Genomic DNA, 17,741 nt, shown 5'->3' with positions numbered 1-17,741 from the left:
TTGTTTGGTTTGGTGGGTTTTTTTTGTGTTTTCTTTTTTGTTGTTGTTGGGTTTTGTTTTCTTTGTGGGAGCTGTTGTTTTTAAATTTAGCCTAAAAGGCTTAATATTGACTTCAAAACACCTGACAACTGTGAACGCTGAGAGCTCAATGTTGTTATATTGTCCATGAGATAGCTAAAGCAGCGCTTCAAGTCGAGTGTGATGTAATTAGAGATGTGAGGCCACTCCTGGACTTGGTGCTTTGTTCAGACGAAAGAAAGCCATCAGGTTGTGAATTCCAGTTGCACTTTGAAGCGGAGTGGGAATAACAGTGGGAATAACTGGTTTAAGCAGGTGTCCTTTGGGACCTGCTGGTAGAAATAGCGCTTTTTTATTGGTCCCAGATCAAGGTCTTGAATCGTGTAATCCTTTGTGTGACATTAACTTTGGCTGTGGGATTGCTTTCCAGTTACTTTGGGTCTCAAACCGCGCTGAAGACAAAAGAATTTGTTATTGCTTGCTCCTGTTCAGAGACTTACTGCAAGGAAAACGAACACGCACGTCGCTGTGAAAACCACTGCCATTTGGTGACCTATCTGGAAGCCTTTTGTTGAACGGTATCATTACAAAGAGCTCCTAAAGATGCTCCGCTTTGAAACGAGTGGTTTCTGAGGCTGAAACGTTGGTGCGGAAGCGGTAAGTAGCCTGGAATGGCCACATCCATGCCTCTCTAACTCTTTGGGGCATCTCGGGGTTAGCCACCACTGTTCGTGGTGTACAACCCAAGCAGCCCCGCGGCAACCGAAGGGAACCGGCCCTGCGGCCGCGGCCCACGGCTCGGAATCTTCGTGGCCCGGGGCGAGTCGGTTCGCGGCCCCGCGGCAGAGCCGGGGCTGATCCTCGCCCGCCAAAACTGCTCTGAGGCGAGAGGGGCGGGGCGCGCGTGAGGTAAAGGTCGCGGGGGCGCGCGCCGGGCCGCCTGCGCGCGGCGGTTGGGCTTGTGCGGCGGAGGCTGCTTCATGGCGGGAGCGCTGGAGTCGCTGGAGTCGTGCCTGGAGCGGCACATCCCGCCCGAGGAGCTCGCCGAGGTGAAGCGGATCCTCTACGGGGGTGACGCAAGGTGCGCTGCCAGGGCGGGCTCGCTGTCTTCTCTTCCCCGCTGGACGGGTAGAGGGGTACCGTGACCTGTCCCATCCCATCTTCCTCCCGGGCTTCGTGCCCGAGAGTGAGGGCGAAGAAGTCCGTTTGAGGACGGGTACACAGGACACAGGGCTGGGCTGAAAGGAAGCGAAGGGTAGATCCTGCGGTGCTTGTGGTACTGTGGTGAGGTTGAGTTGTGGTGAGATAGATGGGTTAGTTTGGAGGGAATCCAGGTTTGGGGAGCAGGATGCTACAGAGGACCAGTAGGAAGGTGTCTGACTGCAATGAAGGACTTCAGTTGGGATAGGTGGGTTTTTCTGGGGGACTGGGCTGGGCTTTGAGATGAGCAAGCTGGAAAAGTGAGGATCTAATGTGAGGAAAAATATACTAGAAGGAAAGTGTTTGTAATCTGGGGGCAGCATGTGGAAGTTTGCACATCTGTGCACCTTGGTTGCCTAAGAAGTGTCTGGAAACCACGCTTGGGAAGGAGGACACTGAGAGTCTGCAGCCATGGAGAGAAGCAGTGAGGTTTGCCCATGACCTGCCTGCTGCCTGGCTGTGCCCTTGTCTCATGGTTGTGTATGGGGATGTGGGGCAGACAGTATTTGTCATCCCTTTGGTCCACTGCATTCAGAGCAGAGAACAACGACGTTTCATCTTGACATTTGTTTTTTTCCTGTTCAATCCAGAAAACTTCATTTGCCACCTGCAGCTCAATCAGCAGCTCGGGAAAGAGGTTTTGAGCTGCAGGGCTATGGATTTGACGCTGCTCCTGAGCAGCTGAGAAGGCCACGTATTGTTCGAGTAGGACTGATACAAAACAGAATTCCACTTCCCACAGACACAGCCGTGGCAGTCCAGGTACACAGACTGGGATCTGGGCTGCTGGTGTGCAATTCCACTTCTGTTGGATTGAGAAATAACATGCTCCAGCTGTGGATGTTAGCCTCCTTCGTGAAATCTCTGCTGGTTGTCAGGCAGTGTAGGATCTGTCAGTATCTGAAGACAGCACACTGTAAGAAATTCAGATGGCACATCCAATTTCACTAGTTCTCAGAAAGATCTGGTGTGTTGTGTTTACCTATGAATTGCTTAACCTCTCTGCACTTTTTCCAAAGGCAAATATTTAGACACTGGTTTTGCGAGTAGAAATCCTTTGCCTCTGAACTGAAACAGAAAATAATTTCCTCAAAATCAAGAGAGTTGGCAACTCATGGAAATCGCAGGTGCAGTTCCTGTTTTAAATGAGAAATATTCCATTATAGGAAAATCCATTAGACTAAACACAGATGAATAAAGCTGTGTTTATTATTCTATGTACAGCAGTAAACTAAATCTTAGTACCAGGTGACCAGCATCTCCTGATGTGTTGGAACACTAAGGTGACATGTATAGAAGCAGTGTCTTAAAAATAGCTTTAAAATAAAGTAAAAAAAACAACCCACATGTATGAAATCTTCTGGGGTGGTAGTTTCGTGCAGTGACAGGACAAAACACTTCTGAGGTAAGTGGTTTTGAAAAGGTTTCATGGCACAGATGAAAGTAGTTCAGTCTGTGGATCAAGTTTGTGGATTCATTGCAGCATGTGCTCAAAAGAGTACCAGTTACGATTGATTTTACCTCTGTAACTATTTCTGTTCATTAGTGTGCAGTTGAGTTTGTAGGTCACTGTTAATTTGTGGCCTTTCTTTTTTACTGCCACCTGAAAGCATCAATACACAGCACTACACATATGCTTATCTTTAAGTAGAATACTTAAGGAAAAAAACTACTTTGAATCAGTGTTTTTTACTAGTTAATAAATGCTTTGGTGTTTTGTTTTTTTTTTTTTCCCTTTGTAATAATCTACTGAGCTCTTTGGTCAGAGGGATTTGGGAAAGAGTTCTTAGTTAATGACTTCTAGAGAGTGTCCAAGTTCCATGTGTGTGAGCAGGCCTGGGAGATAACCACGAACACAGACAGGCCTTACCCTCCTCTTCTAAGATTCTGAGTACTTTGAAGTCATGCTTACTTCACATCACTCTGTAGGTTGTTTACCACGAGGAGCAAAATGATAAATTTTGCTGATTGTTAGGATTTTTAGCTATTTGCAAGCTATTTAAATGCTGTAACCATGGAGTTTGGATTCATTAGATTGCCTTCTCTATTTTCAGCTTTGAAAGTCTGTGTCGAACTCTTTCTATTGTTGATGCTCAGGAACGATAACTTCTTGAGTTGTTCCCCTGAACTAAGGGTAGGACAAGATAAATTTGATGTCAACAGTGCTTGTAAATGCAGGCTATTAATATACAAGAACAAGCAAGTAGCTTTTCTTATAGCCTGACACTTCTCACAATCAGGTGGCTGCACTGCACAAACGCATTGAGGAAATCGTGGAAGTAGCTGCACTATGTGGGGTCAACATAGTTTGTTTCCAGGAGGCTTGGAGTGAGTATTTTTCTGATTCCTTCTGTGTTGTCAGGGTCAATTTCTTTGCATTTTAACAAGTACCTGAAGGGGTCCTCAAAAAAAAGCTAGGGAGGGACTATTGACAAAGGCATGTAGCACTAGGACAAGGAACAATGGCTTCAAAGTAGAGAAGGTTTAGATTGGACATTAGAAAGAAGTTCTATGAGGGTGGTGGAACACTGGAACAGGATGCCCAGGGAGGTAGTTGAAGCCACATCAGTCAAGGTCAGGCTTGATGGGGGTCTGAACAATCTGATCTAGTTGGGGATGTCCATTCTTACTGTGGGGGGCTGCACTAGATTACCTTTAAAGGTCCCTTGCAACCCAGTATGATTTTTCCCCTCCTAAAGCTATGGGATTTTTTCTGGACAGACATTAAATTTAAAAAGTCTAATTTGACTTCAAATTGAGTCCTTGAGGCTTAATAGAGGCAAGAACCAAAGTGAAGGCCTGTGAACTGTTTATGAGAACAGGTTATTCACAGAAACCAGTGCACCAGTGGATGGGGTGTGTTTTGTGTGACTTTACCAAGTTCATTCTTTCTGTTCTGCTTTGCTCTGGGTGGACCCAAAACTCCTCAACTTTGCTAAAAATGTCTTAAAATAACCTTTGCCTTTTAAAATGGAAAGCAGTTGAATCGTTCTTAAGTGTTTCATCTTGTGTACATGTCCATGTAAACAGTGTGTGTTTCTTGAGTGACATGAATATTCTTGCACGTTTTGTCTTGCTCTGATGTTTTCCAGCCATGCCCTTTGCATTTTGTACAAGAGAGAAGCTTCCTTGGACCGAATTTGCTGAGTCAGCAGAGGATGGGCCAACAACAAAATTCTGTCAGGAGGTAAAAACCCAACCAAGTGAAAAAAACCCTGATTCAGCCTCCAAGTCTAGCCCATAAGTCACTGATTAGCATGGATCTTTTTTGTGTACTGGTCTTTCACCACTGAGAAAATGGAAATAATGACTAACAAATGTTCATCTTGGTTGATAAATAATGCAGTAGCAAGAAAAGTAGAAACAAGACAACAATATTTATGCTCAATCTTTTCTCCTTTTTAACTCCTTTGTGTTTGTAGGCTGCCTTTTGCTATGGGAGGCACAGGAAACTGCCCATTTAATTAGTCCTCAATTTTGTACATGAGGAATGGTTCTTCATACAAGTTCCAAAGGTGTTTCTTGCCTAGAACAGCTGAGCACTACACAATGCTTGCACAAAGGTGTGAGAAGAATAGCTAGTGTTGTCTGAACAGGGAACACTGACACAAATCTCTTGCATCTGCCTCTGAAATGACACAAAATGTAGAGGGCTTTTTGTGGGCCCAAGGAGATTTGTTATTGTCTGGCCTTTGGTTTTTTCACAGACTTGACTTCAAGGGTGGCAGAGTTTATTTTTTGCTTTCTGACAACTTTCTTTTTTTTTAATAAGGAATTTAGATTACTTTCTTTTGCAGGTGATTGAAGCAACAAAAGCTTTTGTAGGCAGAAGAATATCTTTAGTCTATTCTAGGGCAAGTACGTGTTGCTTCTCACTATGGAATAAGTGACACTATGGAGGTTTGGGGAAATAAAGTGATTTGAAGGAAAGGGCAACGTGCTAGTAAGGTTGCAGTTAGGATGTTGCTGTATTCCCCGCTCACAGCTATGTTATTTAACATAATTTATTATGCTTAATACATTATTTTACATAATACATATATCATTTATATATTATATTAGTTTTATTAGTGGTAGTATATAATATTTAGTATTAGTTCCCCTATTGCTATTTTAGATTTTTGCTTCCCCCCCAACCCCCCTGTTTATGTCTTTAACTAATTTCCAGCTATCTGTGGTGTCTTCCACTGTGGTAATACCACTTGTGTGGCACACAAGTACCACACTTGTGTGGTATACCAGGATGGAAAAATGAGATGGGATCTATCACCTCTTATACCTGTGCATAGGTAGAAGTCAGCTTTGCAGTCTAACCATTGCTTTGAGGATACCTTGTCTTGTGGGTGCGTTGCATCTCTAGATGAAGGATTCAGGCAGAAGACTCTATGTGATGTATCCATCTTTGATGAAGAAACGTGGGCATGCCAGTGTAGGTTAAGCATTAGCCCTTGACAGCAGTCAAAGTAATATACCAGATGAAAACGTTTTTTTGGGGTTTTTTAAATCTTTCTTTATGCATAAAAAAAAAAAGTGAAAATAATCACTGTAGGCTTGTGTATGATAGAAGAATTGTGTCCATTCCTATAGCTGGCAAAGAAATACAGCATGGTTGTGGTATCTCCCATCCTGGAGCGAGATGAAATACATGGAGGAACTCTGTGGAATACTGCTGTGGTCATTTCTAATTCTGGAGCTGTCCTTGGCAAAAGCAGGAAAAATCATATTCCAAGGGTTGGAGATTTCAATGAGGTAAGACACAGTATTGTGGTTATCAAGGTAGTCTTGCCTTGCAGCTCTGCAAGTGTTGTATCAGAGTCATATTGGCAGGAAATGTGATACTATTCTAGAAAATGTGGCTCACTGAGTGTCAAATGAGGGTGGTTTTTCTCAGGTGAAACAGAGTGATGGCTCTTACTAAACAATAACACCAAATCTTTGTCCTGTACTCTTCCTTGACCTGGTGGAAACTACAGAAGTCTTTAATACAAAGTTCTTCCAGTCACAGATGTGTTCCGATAATTGTGCGTGATTGGCTTTGGTAGTTCTTGCATGTGTGCATGCTGAGCTGATTTGAATTCAGAGGGCAAACATTTCGTGCTGTAGGTGTGCACATTATTTATGGTCTTGATCTCTGTTTCTCTGTGAGGTTGTCTTGGGAATGGCAATTCTTCTGCTTATATTTCTTTGAGCAGAATCCCTTAATTCATTATGCTTCTGACTGGTTTATGACATCTTGTGTTTACTGATCACATAAGCTCCGCTGAAGCCCCCAGCAGTTTTTAGGCCGTCTTCCAGAATCAGCTTCAGAAACTGAACTGGCAGTAAAGGCAACATCAGAAGAAAGCTGGTAGATCTGAAATGTGTTTATCCATCCATAGAGTTATCACAAGCAGAAAGATCAGGCTTAAAAATTAACCAAAGTCTAAAAATACATTGTCTTACCTAACGCAATCTCTCCTTGCCAGCTAAAGCAAGTCATTAACAGAGGCTGCTATACACCTGCAGTTGCTTTTGTTCTTGTCCAAATGCTCCAGTCACTAAACTGAGACTTCAGAATGCAAACTGCTTCTTTTGTTAATTGTAAAAAGTTAGGGTTGTTTTTTGTTTCTGTTTTGAAACTTTACGTGGAGAGACCTCTGAAAGTTTTGACCTGGGCTCCCAGACCTGATCAGACTGGTTTGGTTTTTTTTTTTCAGAAGAGGCTGTTAAAAGGTTTCTTCTACACAATGGATTTCTGGCACAGGCCTGTCAGCCACCAGTGTTGACTTTTATCTTTAAGAATTATTTTGATACTTACTATTACTTCATCAGAGCTGTCTTTTAGGTAGAAAAACAGTAATTAAACAAACCCTTACAAAACACAAGCACTAAGAAAAAGGAATTTTGGTTGCTTTCCACACTCTTCATTTGTTCCTTGTGTAATGAACCAGAAGAGAAATTCCTGTTACTTGTGCTAAAATATCATGTATTTCAGTTTTCCAGACTGTGTTTTGTGGAACTTCAACACAAACTTCTTGTTTCCAGCTATGAAACTGTAAAGAAAGGCACCTAAAAAAAAAAAAAAAACACCAAAATTTTGCTTTTCTACATAAAGTATCAAGAGTTTCATTAAGAGTTTTAAACCACTCCTAAAAGGAGTTAGTTCCTCTAATCCTAAATGCCAGAATTAGCACAAAACAATCTATTCATATAATCTTGCAGTTAGATTGTAGTGATATGACATTTCTTCTTGTACCTATCTCATTAGAGAAGCAAATAATGTTTACTCACAACAGCACTGTCTTTTTAGCTGGTTTTGTTAGCAAAGCATTAATTCTACTCTGAGCTGAGCAGTTTTGATAGAGGGACTTTAGAACTCATGAAGACTACAGGGAAAGATTATGCTCATTTCTGTTACTTTAACGTTGTTTTCTTTATCAACAAAGATAACCCCCAAGGAAGCGTTGGATTTGAAATTATTTATTGTGGATTGTCTCTGTAGAGCACATAGGGAAAGGAGCCTTGTTAAAATCATCCTTGTTGAATCAGTGAGAACTAAATGGAAGGGGGAAATAGACTGGTCTGTAACCTATTCAGCCTTGTGTGGGAGGGCATATAAATAAACAAAAATCAATCCTTCTTGAGACATCACAGTTTGTTGCTGTGGAGATGATTGTGACCTCTGGTGAGGAAGAAAGAAATAAGAACTGATGAATTCCCTGAAGCAACAGCATTCTTGTTTTTCTTCTTTTGCAATAAAGGAAAACTGAGAACAGAAGAAAAAAAAAAAGGAAATCTATTCAATCATCGGAATTGTTTTGCCAAAGGATTGTGTGAGTGCCCACCATGTGGTGTGCTCTCTACAGACATGAAAGGAGATAAAATTAGTACCCAAGGGACTAGGTAATTTCATAAGACCTGATAATAAATAAGAAACATGAGATGTCACTTTTTCCTGGGCATACTGAACCTCTGGTCTGCCTTCAGAAGATGATCCCCTTGTGTCTTATCAATGCCATTCTCCTACACTTTGTTGAGGCCTTAGCTGTAACTGTGCCTGCTTTAGGCCTGATGTGGTTCAGCTTCCTTCGAGACCAACGTCAGTGGTTGTTAGAATGGACAGTTTCAGTAAAAAGGGAATTATTTAACAACACACCTTTCTTGTGAGGCAGGCCCCATTGGGTCAGCCTGGTGGATTGTAGAGCTTGCTTTTTGCCTCTGAGATCATCACAGAAGGTACTATTAGGAGTAAGTGGCCTCTTTTGGTAACTGTTAACAGTGCTCTGTTCTTCTCTTCGCTAGTGCCTTTTACCAGTGCTTTTCTGATTGTTCAGAAATACTTGGTACTATAACAGTTTGCAGCATATGCTTAAAGGGATCTTTTAAGCCAACAGTTGGCTCCAATTTCATATATTCTTCTAGCAGTCATAAAATTACTGCAGGTCTTTACATAAGAGGTGAATGTAAAGGAGCTCTGTGTTCTCTAATATTCATCATCTCTCTGATGAGAAAGTACTGAGAGGTGCCTAAAGTTGGGCAGTTTGTGGCGCTAACTTCTGTAGAAGTTTCTACCATTAACAGAAGTGTTCATGTTATAGTCACATGGTGCTTAGGGTGTAGTGTGAGGGAAAAGAAACAGGGGCTTGAATGTGATCTGTGCAGCCCAAGAGAGCCATTTTTTGCTCTATAGTTAAGTGTCCTCGCTCATGGTCTCATGACTTAAAGCTGGTAATCAGATTGGGAAGAGTCAAAGCACTGTTAGAGGTATTCCTTTTTGCCTTTTTTAGAAGTCTGCATTTGTGATGTATTGTTTGGTTGGTTTGTCTGTTTGCAGTCTACTTACTATATGGAAGGCAACACAGGACACCCAGTGTTTCAGACCCAGTTTGGAACAATTGCTGTGAACATCTGCTACGGGCGCCATCACCCTCTCAACTGGCTCATGTTTAGCATGAATGGAGCAGAGATCATCTTCAACCCCTCAGCCACCATTGGAATGCTCAGGTAATGCTTTCTAGGCCAGCTTCATCTGGAGTTTTGGGCTGCCAGTCTGCTCAGAGGCACTAATTCTCTTCCAGAACTTCAGTTGTACATCTGCAGGTCTTTCATCTCAGAGTTAAGCAGCATCCAGCTGGTGTTCTGAGAATTTATTTAGATTATCTGTGTAATGTTTTTGCTTTCTGACAGGCAGTGGGAATTTACATTCAGGCTTAGCTTGTCTGCCTGGGGCCAGTAAGTGTGGTATCCAATTGCAGTCCTCAGAGCCAAACTGAGAAGCCCTTTTCTCAGACCCATGTTGGGTTTTTTCAACTGTTGTCAATTTTGTGATTATCAAGCCTCTTGAACCAGACTGAACCAGTGTAAACTGTTTCCCTTGAGATTAAGCTTCTGGAGATTGACATTAATTGCACCCTACTGACTTGATTTCCTAAAAAAAAAGAAAAAAGAAAGAAAGAAAACCATCTCAGTGAGCTAAAAAAATAACTTCTCAGCTAGCACACAGTGATTAATTTGTGGATCAGATCTTGAATATTCGTTGCCTTTATGTTGTCAGCATTAGTCCCATTTTAGTATAATAACCTTTGAATGTGCTGTGCTTCCAGAGCCTTGACTGACACAGGCTGTGTATTGCTGGGGATGCTAAAAGTTTGTGCAAAATTACTGCATTTTGGGGGGCTGGCTTGAAGTAGAAACCTTGTAGAAAGGGTTTCAGTGGTTCTTTGCACTGCTCTTGTGAAAGTCACCATGCTTTCCTTCCTTTCTCTTTTGTCTTCTGTTCTATGCAGTACTGCTCAGTACTTTCAGATTCCAGATTCAGCTATTTGTAAATTGAGGTGTGGGGTTCCAGAATCACAGAATCCTAGAATGGCTCAGGTTGGAAGGGACCTCAGAGATCATCTACTCCAAACTCCCTGCCACGGGCAGGGACACCTCTCAACTAGGCTTGGCTGCTCAAGGCCACATCTACCCTGGCCTTGAACACCCCCAGCAGGAGGCATCCACAACTTCCCTGGGCAGCCTGTTCCACCCTCATACTGAAGAACTTCCTAAGCTCCAGTCTAACCCTGCTCTCCCTCAGCATCAAAATGTTCTCTCTTGTCCTTATTGCTAGACACCCTGGGTGTACAGGACATTGGAAGAGTTAAAAATGTAAGAGGAAGAGAATTCTTATAATTTTCTGTTTATTCAGGATTCTCTTTACCTCTTTGGTGTAAATTTGGAGGGTTTCTGTCTCTCTAACAAGGTCCAAAAATATTCCATCTTTGTGGCTGAACGTTTAGAAAATTCTGAGGACATTGAGCATTCAGGGTAGAATTGATGAAAGGTGGATCAGAGATGTGTGATTTTCATACCCACAGGCAGTTGAGAGGCACAGAGCCTTGTAATTACAAACCTGGAAAGTGGAACTGGAGGTGCAGTGTTTTGTCCCTTAGTAGCTTTTGGTATAAAAGAGTTTAGGTTGGGTAGTGTTGGAAAATGTCCTTTGAAAAGAGATGAGTGAGTGCATGATGCTTTGGGGGCATTTCTGTCACTACTAGAATACCATTGGTGGTGTTTGGCCACTTCCAGCCTGTGAACAGGAGAGCAAAGAGAGATCACCCTCTCATCACACAGCAGTGCATTGGTGCTCTGGGTGCTTCATGCTTCATTATTGGCTTTCACTTGATTGTTTTTAAGCATATAATTTTTATTGCAGGAAGAGGACTCTTGAGGCTCATGTGAAAACTGTCTCTGGGGTCACTTCTTGGCAGCAGCCTTTTTTTTCCTGCCTCTCTTCTGTGAAATTGTAATTTGCTGGAGCTTTGCAATAAAATCACTTTTTCTTAGAAGAGGTGGCTGCCAGGCTCGAAGCAAATGAAAAACGACACAATAAACCAGGTCCTTTCAATCAGTCCAGTAACTATCTCTTATGATTCTTGAGTCTGACTGGGAGATTGATGAGTCAGATGCTGGTAACCTTGTGGTGGCACTCAGAATCTAGCAGGTACTTGCTGTCACAGGAGTGTACATATTGTATCACCTTTGTTTTGGAGCTCTCAGTACTTGCAGACCTCCTGTTAACTAGGCTGATCCCTGGGTATCAGACTATTTAATAGAAAGACAAATGCCAGAATTGAAATCTCCTTTTGAGATTTGGAGGCTTGTAGAAGAGAAGGGATTTTGTATTCCTCATTTCTTAGTTCTTCATGTTATGTAAAATTTAGTGACTTGCTGAACTGATAATTCCTGGGAAGCTGTGGGAATGCTTTTGTTAACCATGGTTTTCTTTTCCATCAGCCCACCATGGCAAAGTGGTGGGCTGCAAAGTGCAGCAGCTAACTGACTTCTTTCATAGAAAATGTACATTGTGAGGCAGTCACCACCTAACAGTAGCTCTGAAGTGGACATGTAGTGACTACCTGCCTCCTTTTGTGTACTGCAGCGAGGCACTGTGGCCAATTGAAGCCAGAAATGCTGCCATAGCCAATCACTGCTTCACCTGCCCCATCAACAGGGTGGGAACGGTAAGTATCTGCCCTGGGCTGGGTCACTCCATAACTGCATGCTGCTGAGCTGTGCCAGAGTGCACAGATTCCTCTATGCTGTAACTATTCTATTAGGAGGATGGGTAGTGGTACAGGGGTGAAGAGCTGCCTAGTTCGCAGCCAACTTTTGGTGGCAGCTGCTGCCTGCTCTGCAATTGCTCCCTGTTATAAGCAGCCATTCTGTTCCTTCTCTTGGTTTCTCTGGTGAAATCAGTATTCTTCTAGCCAAAATGACTGAAAATGAAATACATCCTCAAGTCAGTGATACACAGTTGGTTGCTGTTGTACAGATACTACCTTTTCCTGGACACTGAAATTCTGTAATGGAAAGTAATTTTGCACAGAGCAGATGGCTCTTCCCTTCACATTAGTTCAAATACATGACGTGTGTGCTGTTCTAAGGTGCCCTGCAAACACCCAGACCTGTTCTGGTCACTATGGGAACACATTTGCCTTGGTGTGTGATCTGCAAAGATGTGTTTGGTTAAATGTCTCCTCCTTTGCCTCTTCCCTTAGCCTTGTGAAACTGATAGGAGGCATGTTTCCCAATGTGTGTCAACAACTGGCAGTGATACAACAAGATCTTGTTTTCAAGCTCATCTATCACAAAAGCTAGGCCCCTCTGATGACTCCCTTTAGGCAGTGCTGATCACACGCCAGAAAAAAACCTCAGTGGGTTTAGATAAACTTCCCTGCTGAACGCTGGAGACTAGCAAGGGTTTATTGAATGAAGTGGAAGGATGCTGCCACCTATGGATTCCTTTTGTTTCACAGGAATACTTCAGAAATGCCTTTACTTCTGGAGATGGTGGAAAAGGTACGTTCAGGAATCACATTCAGTGCTTGCTAATAGTTAATAACTAGAAAGTCTGAAGAAACAACAGCTCTCCTGCAAGTGTCTCTCCCAGGACAGCTATGGTAGCAAGCAATTGCCTTACTTAAGCCTGCTGGTTTGTAAGCTGGAGATAAGAAGCACTTTCTATTAAAGATGGTGATACCACCATATATGATCACCAAAGTTCATACCTGAGGTTTCTGTCATACTTGCTGAGGAATAAGAGTCTGGGAGGCAATGAAGTATAGTAGGACTGGAAGGCAGAAACCCCACAGATTAGCCCATGTTGTTAATGCATCTGTGCCGTTTTGTTTGTGGGTTTCAGATGGTTAACAGTAACAGCCCTGGCCTGAATCCCCAGCCAAGCCATTTTGCCCTGTTGCACAGATTTGCTGGAAGCTAAAAAAAGAATGCTCAAAGAGGAGCAAGAGATTTGCTTGTGTGGACTTCACTTGTGTGTCAAAACACTGTAATTTGTCCTGTGACAACTATGACTGCCTCTGGCTTCCTCTGGAGCGGGCCTGAGCCTTTTTTTAGCTAGTTTTGGAGCTAAGTGTTTGTAGCAGCTGCGTGGAAAAGGACAGCGGTATCCATTGCTTAGTAGTACAACAGATGTGGCTAATTTTTGGCACAACTCAGAGCTGTGCAATACAAAATAAGGTTATTCTTTTTTTTTTCCCCCCCATTCCTCAAATCCCAGTGTTTGCACCTCTGAGCTTGTGTTGAGGATTGAACGGGTGCATCTCTGTCAGCTGTTTGGGAAGTGTGTGATTTGACAGTTAGAAGTTGGTTTTTGTTTAATTTAGAGTTTAAACAACAAGAGCAAAGCCTTTACTTCAGAGACTTACTCATGGGAAAGCATAATTATGCAGTGTTTAAAAGGCAGTGTAGTGAGTTCTTTCCTGTTAATTCAGTGCATGTGGAAGTTGCACTGTGCATGGTCAAAACTGCAGCTGCCCGAGGATCCCGCTGGGACTCCTCAGAACGTTAGTTGTGCTTTATCACAGAGAGTGAGAAACCATAAGAAGCTTTATAGGATGCTGCATGTTAAGTTGTTTACTTATTGGTAGATACCCTTACATGCTTTTAAAAAATCTCTTTAAGCACACCATGACTTGGGCCATTTTTATGGCTCAAGTTACGTAGCTGCACCAGATGGCAGCAGGACCCCGGGGCTCTCTCGCACTCAGGATGGACTTCTGGTGGTAGAGATGGATCTGAATCTCTGCAGGCAAGTCAGTGACAAGTGGAATTTTAAGGTAAGCATGCTTATAAAGAAACAAACTTGCATACAGTACTAGAACAAACAAGCTTTCAAATGATCTTACAATCTTATAGGAGTTAAAAGGCAGTTTCAGGGTTTTTTTAATAGTTCAATAGTTCATTTAAGCTCTGGACTGGTTTCACAGGATGTTCAGGGGGCCAGAGGCACAACTGGAATCTGAAAAAGGACTAGCCACATGCAGGGAAACTAGGCCAGTAGCTTTTGATGGAAAAACTCAGCCCTTGAGGACCAAGTGTGGATTGCCAGGAGCTCTGAGCATTGCTAGGGGGAAGTGTGTGCTATTGGTGTTTGTCAGTGAGCTGAGCTGGGCCTTGGTTCTGGCCTATTGTAGTTAATTTTTTATGTTCACATAGGCTTTACTTGTCAGTTTGGGTGAAGTTTTTGTGAATCTGAAAGGCTAACTCTTTGAAACTTTAATTGAAACATAGGCATTTCTTGGCTAGACCTTACTTTCTTTGCTAATGCTGCCAATTCATGTACAGGGACTAAAGACAAAAAGTAATTTCAGGTCATCTTGACAGAATTTCATTTGCTGTGGTGACTCTATGGTTGTTGACATAAGGGAATGAAATAGTTCTGATAGATTCCCTTTTTTTTTAAGCCAGGCAGGATTTAATTTTGCTTTGCCACAGAAATCTGAGGCCCTTACTGTGGGATAGAGCTTTAGCATGTCAGGAAGCACATGGAGCATTGCTTGTAACAGCTGAATAGGGCTATCTGAACAAAAGCAATTGTATTGATTAAAAAAAACAAACAGTAAAAGCAAAGCCTTTTAACTGTTTTGTATAGCATTGCTGATTTTTGTTGTTGTTGCCTTTCAGTCTTGTGCTTTCAGCACCTTGGTCTTGTGTTGCTGCTGTGGCTTGCTATTTTTGGTGTTTTGGCACACAAGGCACAGCTGTGGTTTTTGTTTGTCACAGGGAGATCTATTTCCTTTTCCTCTCATTTGGGACCAAGACAGAGGTAGTTCCTGATATGAGGGGGATGAGGAAGTATGAAGTCATCCTTTAGCCAGCACAGAAAAGCCTTGATAGCAAGTAGGAACCTATTTAATCTGCTCTGGTGTCTTCAGTTTGCATTCAGCGATGCCTGAGGGGGATGTTAAGTAGAATGGCTTTGCTAAGCTTACAGCAGCAAAACAGTTAATCAAATTGTCCTCATTACACTCTGGCAAAAAAAGAAGTCATCAGCCCTCTGTGTGCACTTCAGAAGAGGATGATAGAACTACATCAGGTGCTGATTGCCACCTCTCAGCTTAGTGTGCCACCAAAGCAATGATAATATTTCATATCTAATGAATAAAGCAAGAGCAACCCAAATACCAGCAGTGCTCATTGCAAACCTATTGCTGGCAGCAGGGTTCAACTTGTCAAGGACTTAACAGGAAGACATAATTACAGATACAAGACATAATTAATTACAGATAGACTACTTTGCCTTCCCTGATGTAACTAAAAGGAGTATTGTTGATGCCTGAGAAAGTTAAGTCCACCTTTAACATTTATTTTCAGCTAGCCAGGATACCCAAAGCAGCCTGAAGTAATTTGTCAGCAGGCAGTGCTGTCAGTGAAGGAGAGCTGCAGAGCAGGAAGGTGTTGAGTTTAGAGTTGTGCTCTTTAGTGTGGCAGTACCCCTCTTGTGTTTTGTGGGTAGAAGTACAGCTTTAGGCAACACACTGCCAGTTCTGGATAAAAGTTTGTGCTGAGGCACTGGAGGCCTTGCATTTTGTATGAATTGTGATGTTGCTGTTTGGAGCAGTTCAATAATGTCATGAAAAAAGGGTGAATAGAAATCTTGTCTACTGAAATACTTCCAGAGCTTGCCAAAAGAACTGAAGCTTTGATGTTTTTTCTTTTCCAGATGACTGGTAGGTATGAGATGTATGCAGACAAGCTTGCTGAAGCAGTCCAGCCTTATTTTGCACCCAATATAATCAAAGAGTAAGAGAGAGCTCATGGCAATCAAATGCTAGGTGACAGATTGAGGTGCTGCTGGCTTCACCTTGCATCACAAATTGTTACTCTAATGTTGTCAGTTAAATTTCCTCTGTAACCAACTTTTAAATAAAAGGATTCAAAACTGCTAAGTAAAAATAGCTTTCAAAATGGCTTCTTGGATGTGGTTTTTGTCATTTACACTGAGTCCAAACCTTTGTTCCTTACTCAAAATCTATCTAGTAGGAATACATTGATATAAAATGGTGATGCTGCCCAGTTGTGTAGGGATGAGGTCAGGAAGGGAAGGGCACAGCTGGAGCTGAACTTGGCAAAGGATGTTGAAGAGTAATGAGAAGGGTTCTACAGGTGGGGCAATGAAAAAAAGGAAAGTTGGAGAAAACATCCCCCCCTGAAGAGCAGGAATGGTGAGCCAATAACAACAGATGAGGAGAAGGCTGAGGTTCTCAACAATTTTTTTTGCTCAGTCTTCACTAGCAACCTCTCTCCCAACACCTGCCAACGAAAAAGAATACAAGGCTGGGGACGAGGGCAGCAAAGTTGCTCCATTTATGAAGAGCAGGTTTGCAACCACCTGAGGAACCTGAACATACACAAGTCTGTGGGACCTGATGAGATGCATCAGAGTCCTGATGGCATTGGCTGATGGAGTTGCCAAGTCATTCTCCATTGTATTTGAAAAGTCCTGGCAGTCAGATGAAGGCCCTGGAGACTAGAAGAAGGGAAACATTGCACCCATTGTTAAAAAGGGTGGAAAGGAAGACCCTGGCTACTACCAACCTGTCAGCCTCACCTCTGTGCCTGGGATGATAATGGAGCAGATTCTCCTAGAAGCTCTGATAAAACACAGGACAGGGAGGTGTTCAAAGACAGTCAACATGGCTTCACTAAGGGCAAATCCCCCTGCCTGATGAACCTAGTGGCCTTCTATGATGGAGTGACTACAGCAGGGGACAAAAGAGAACCTACAGACATCATCTAACTGGATTTCTGCAAGGCCTTTGACACAGTCCCCCACATTTTCCATCAGGAGCTGGTTAGTAAATGTACTTGCTGCAGTGTGTTACAGGGTTAGCTGTGACCTTAAACCTTTATTGAGAATGGCTTTATTACAAATAAAAATATATTTATGTATAAAATCCCTGCATGTAAAATACCCCTTCCTTTGCTAGTGACATCATGAAGAAAAGAGTGACATGACATTTTCAGAGCGAGTATTTTGATGGACAGTCCTGTAATGGGAAACAAGGTCCAGGGAATGCAAGATGTTCAGTGTTTGTGCAGTAAGCCATTCAAGTTGGATTTGTGTCATACAGATACTCGGTCTCTGCACTTGGCTTCTGCTTCTTCCTTGTGTTTTCATCTCTCATAGCTGTCTTCCATTTGGTGGCTGCAAGAGATCCTGCTGTAGTGGTGGAGCTCTCCTTTTGTCTGTACCAGCCTAACCATCTTTCTTTCTCTTTCAGTTTTGTTGAAGTATTGAAACCCTGGGTACCAAGCATTTAAGTCAGTATTACTACACCTGCCTGCACTCCAGAACACTTAACACACCCTGAAGTTTGTGGTTTATGTATACACAGCTCAGGATTGGCATTTGGATACCTAAATGCCAATCACCAGCCTTTTGCAAGAACTGCTTTTATTATCTGGGTTTATTTAGTTAATCAAGTGTGCTCTAAAGTAAACCCTGTGGCAGTTTAATGGTAATGAGCTAGCTACCTGAAAAATGCATGGGCTGAGGAACTCCTCTATCAACCTGCAGTTTTATGCACCTGCAGAGAGCTAATGCAATCTCTCCAAAGCAAACGGCATCAATTTGGCCTTGGACAGAAAAAATGCCCAGATCAGTACAGGAGCCTTCCAGTGACTTACCTGGAGGAGCTAGAAGGCAGCATGTAGAATGGGGTTTGTACTTTCCTCTGGGTTTCTGGTTCTAGCAATGT

General features: G+C 42.6%; 1 protein-coding gene across 1 annotated transcript; it reads left to right on the top strand.

Moving 5' to 3' along the window:
* Positions 1-990: 990 nt before the first annotated feature.
* UPB1 (beta-ureidopropionase 1) lies at positions 991-15,943 on the top strand. Its single transcript, XM_054173195.1, is given in 10 exon segments — positions 991-1,099; positions 1,809-1,980; positions 3,459-3,546; positions 4,311-4,405; positions 5,806-5,967; positions 9,032-9,231; positions 11,621-11,702; positions 12,498-12,540; positions 13,663-13,817; positions 15,704-15,943. Coding segments are annotated over 10 exon segments (1,182 nt in total). The 5' UTR covers positions 991-998; the 3' UTR covers positions 15,788-15,943.
* The last annotated feature ends 1,798 nt before the right edge of the window (positions 15,944-17,741 follow it).

The sequence above is a fragment of the Dryobates pubescens genome, chromosome 25 (genome assembly GCF_014839835.1).
Source record: "Dryobates pubescens isolate bDryPub1 chromosome 25, bDryPub1.pri, whole genome shotgun sequence".
Classification (NCBI taxonomy): Eukaryota; Metazoa; Chordata; class Aves; order Piciformes; family Picidae; genus Dryobates; species Dryobates pubescens.
This window is presented reverse-complemented; position numbering and strand designations above follow the sequence as displayed.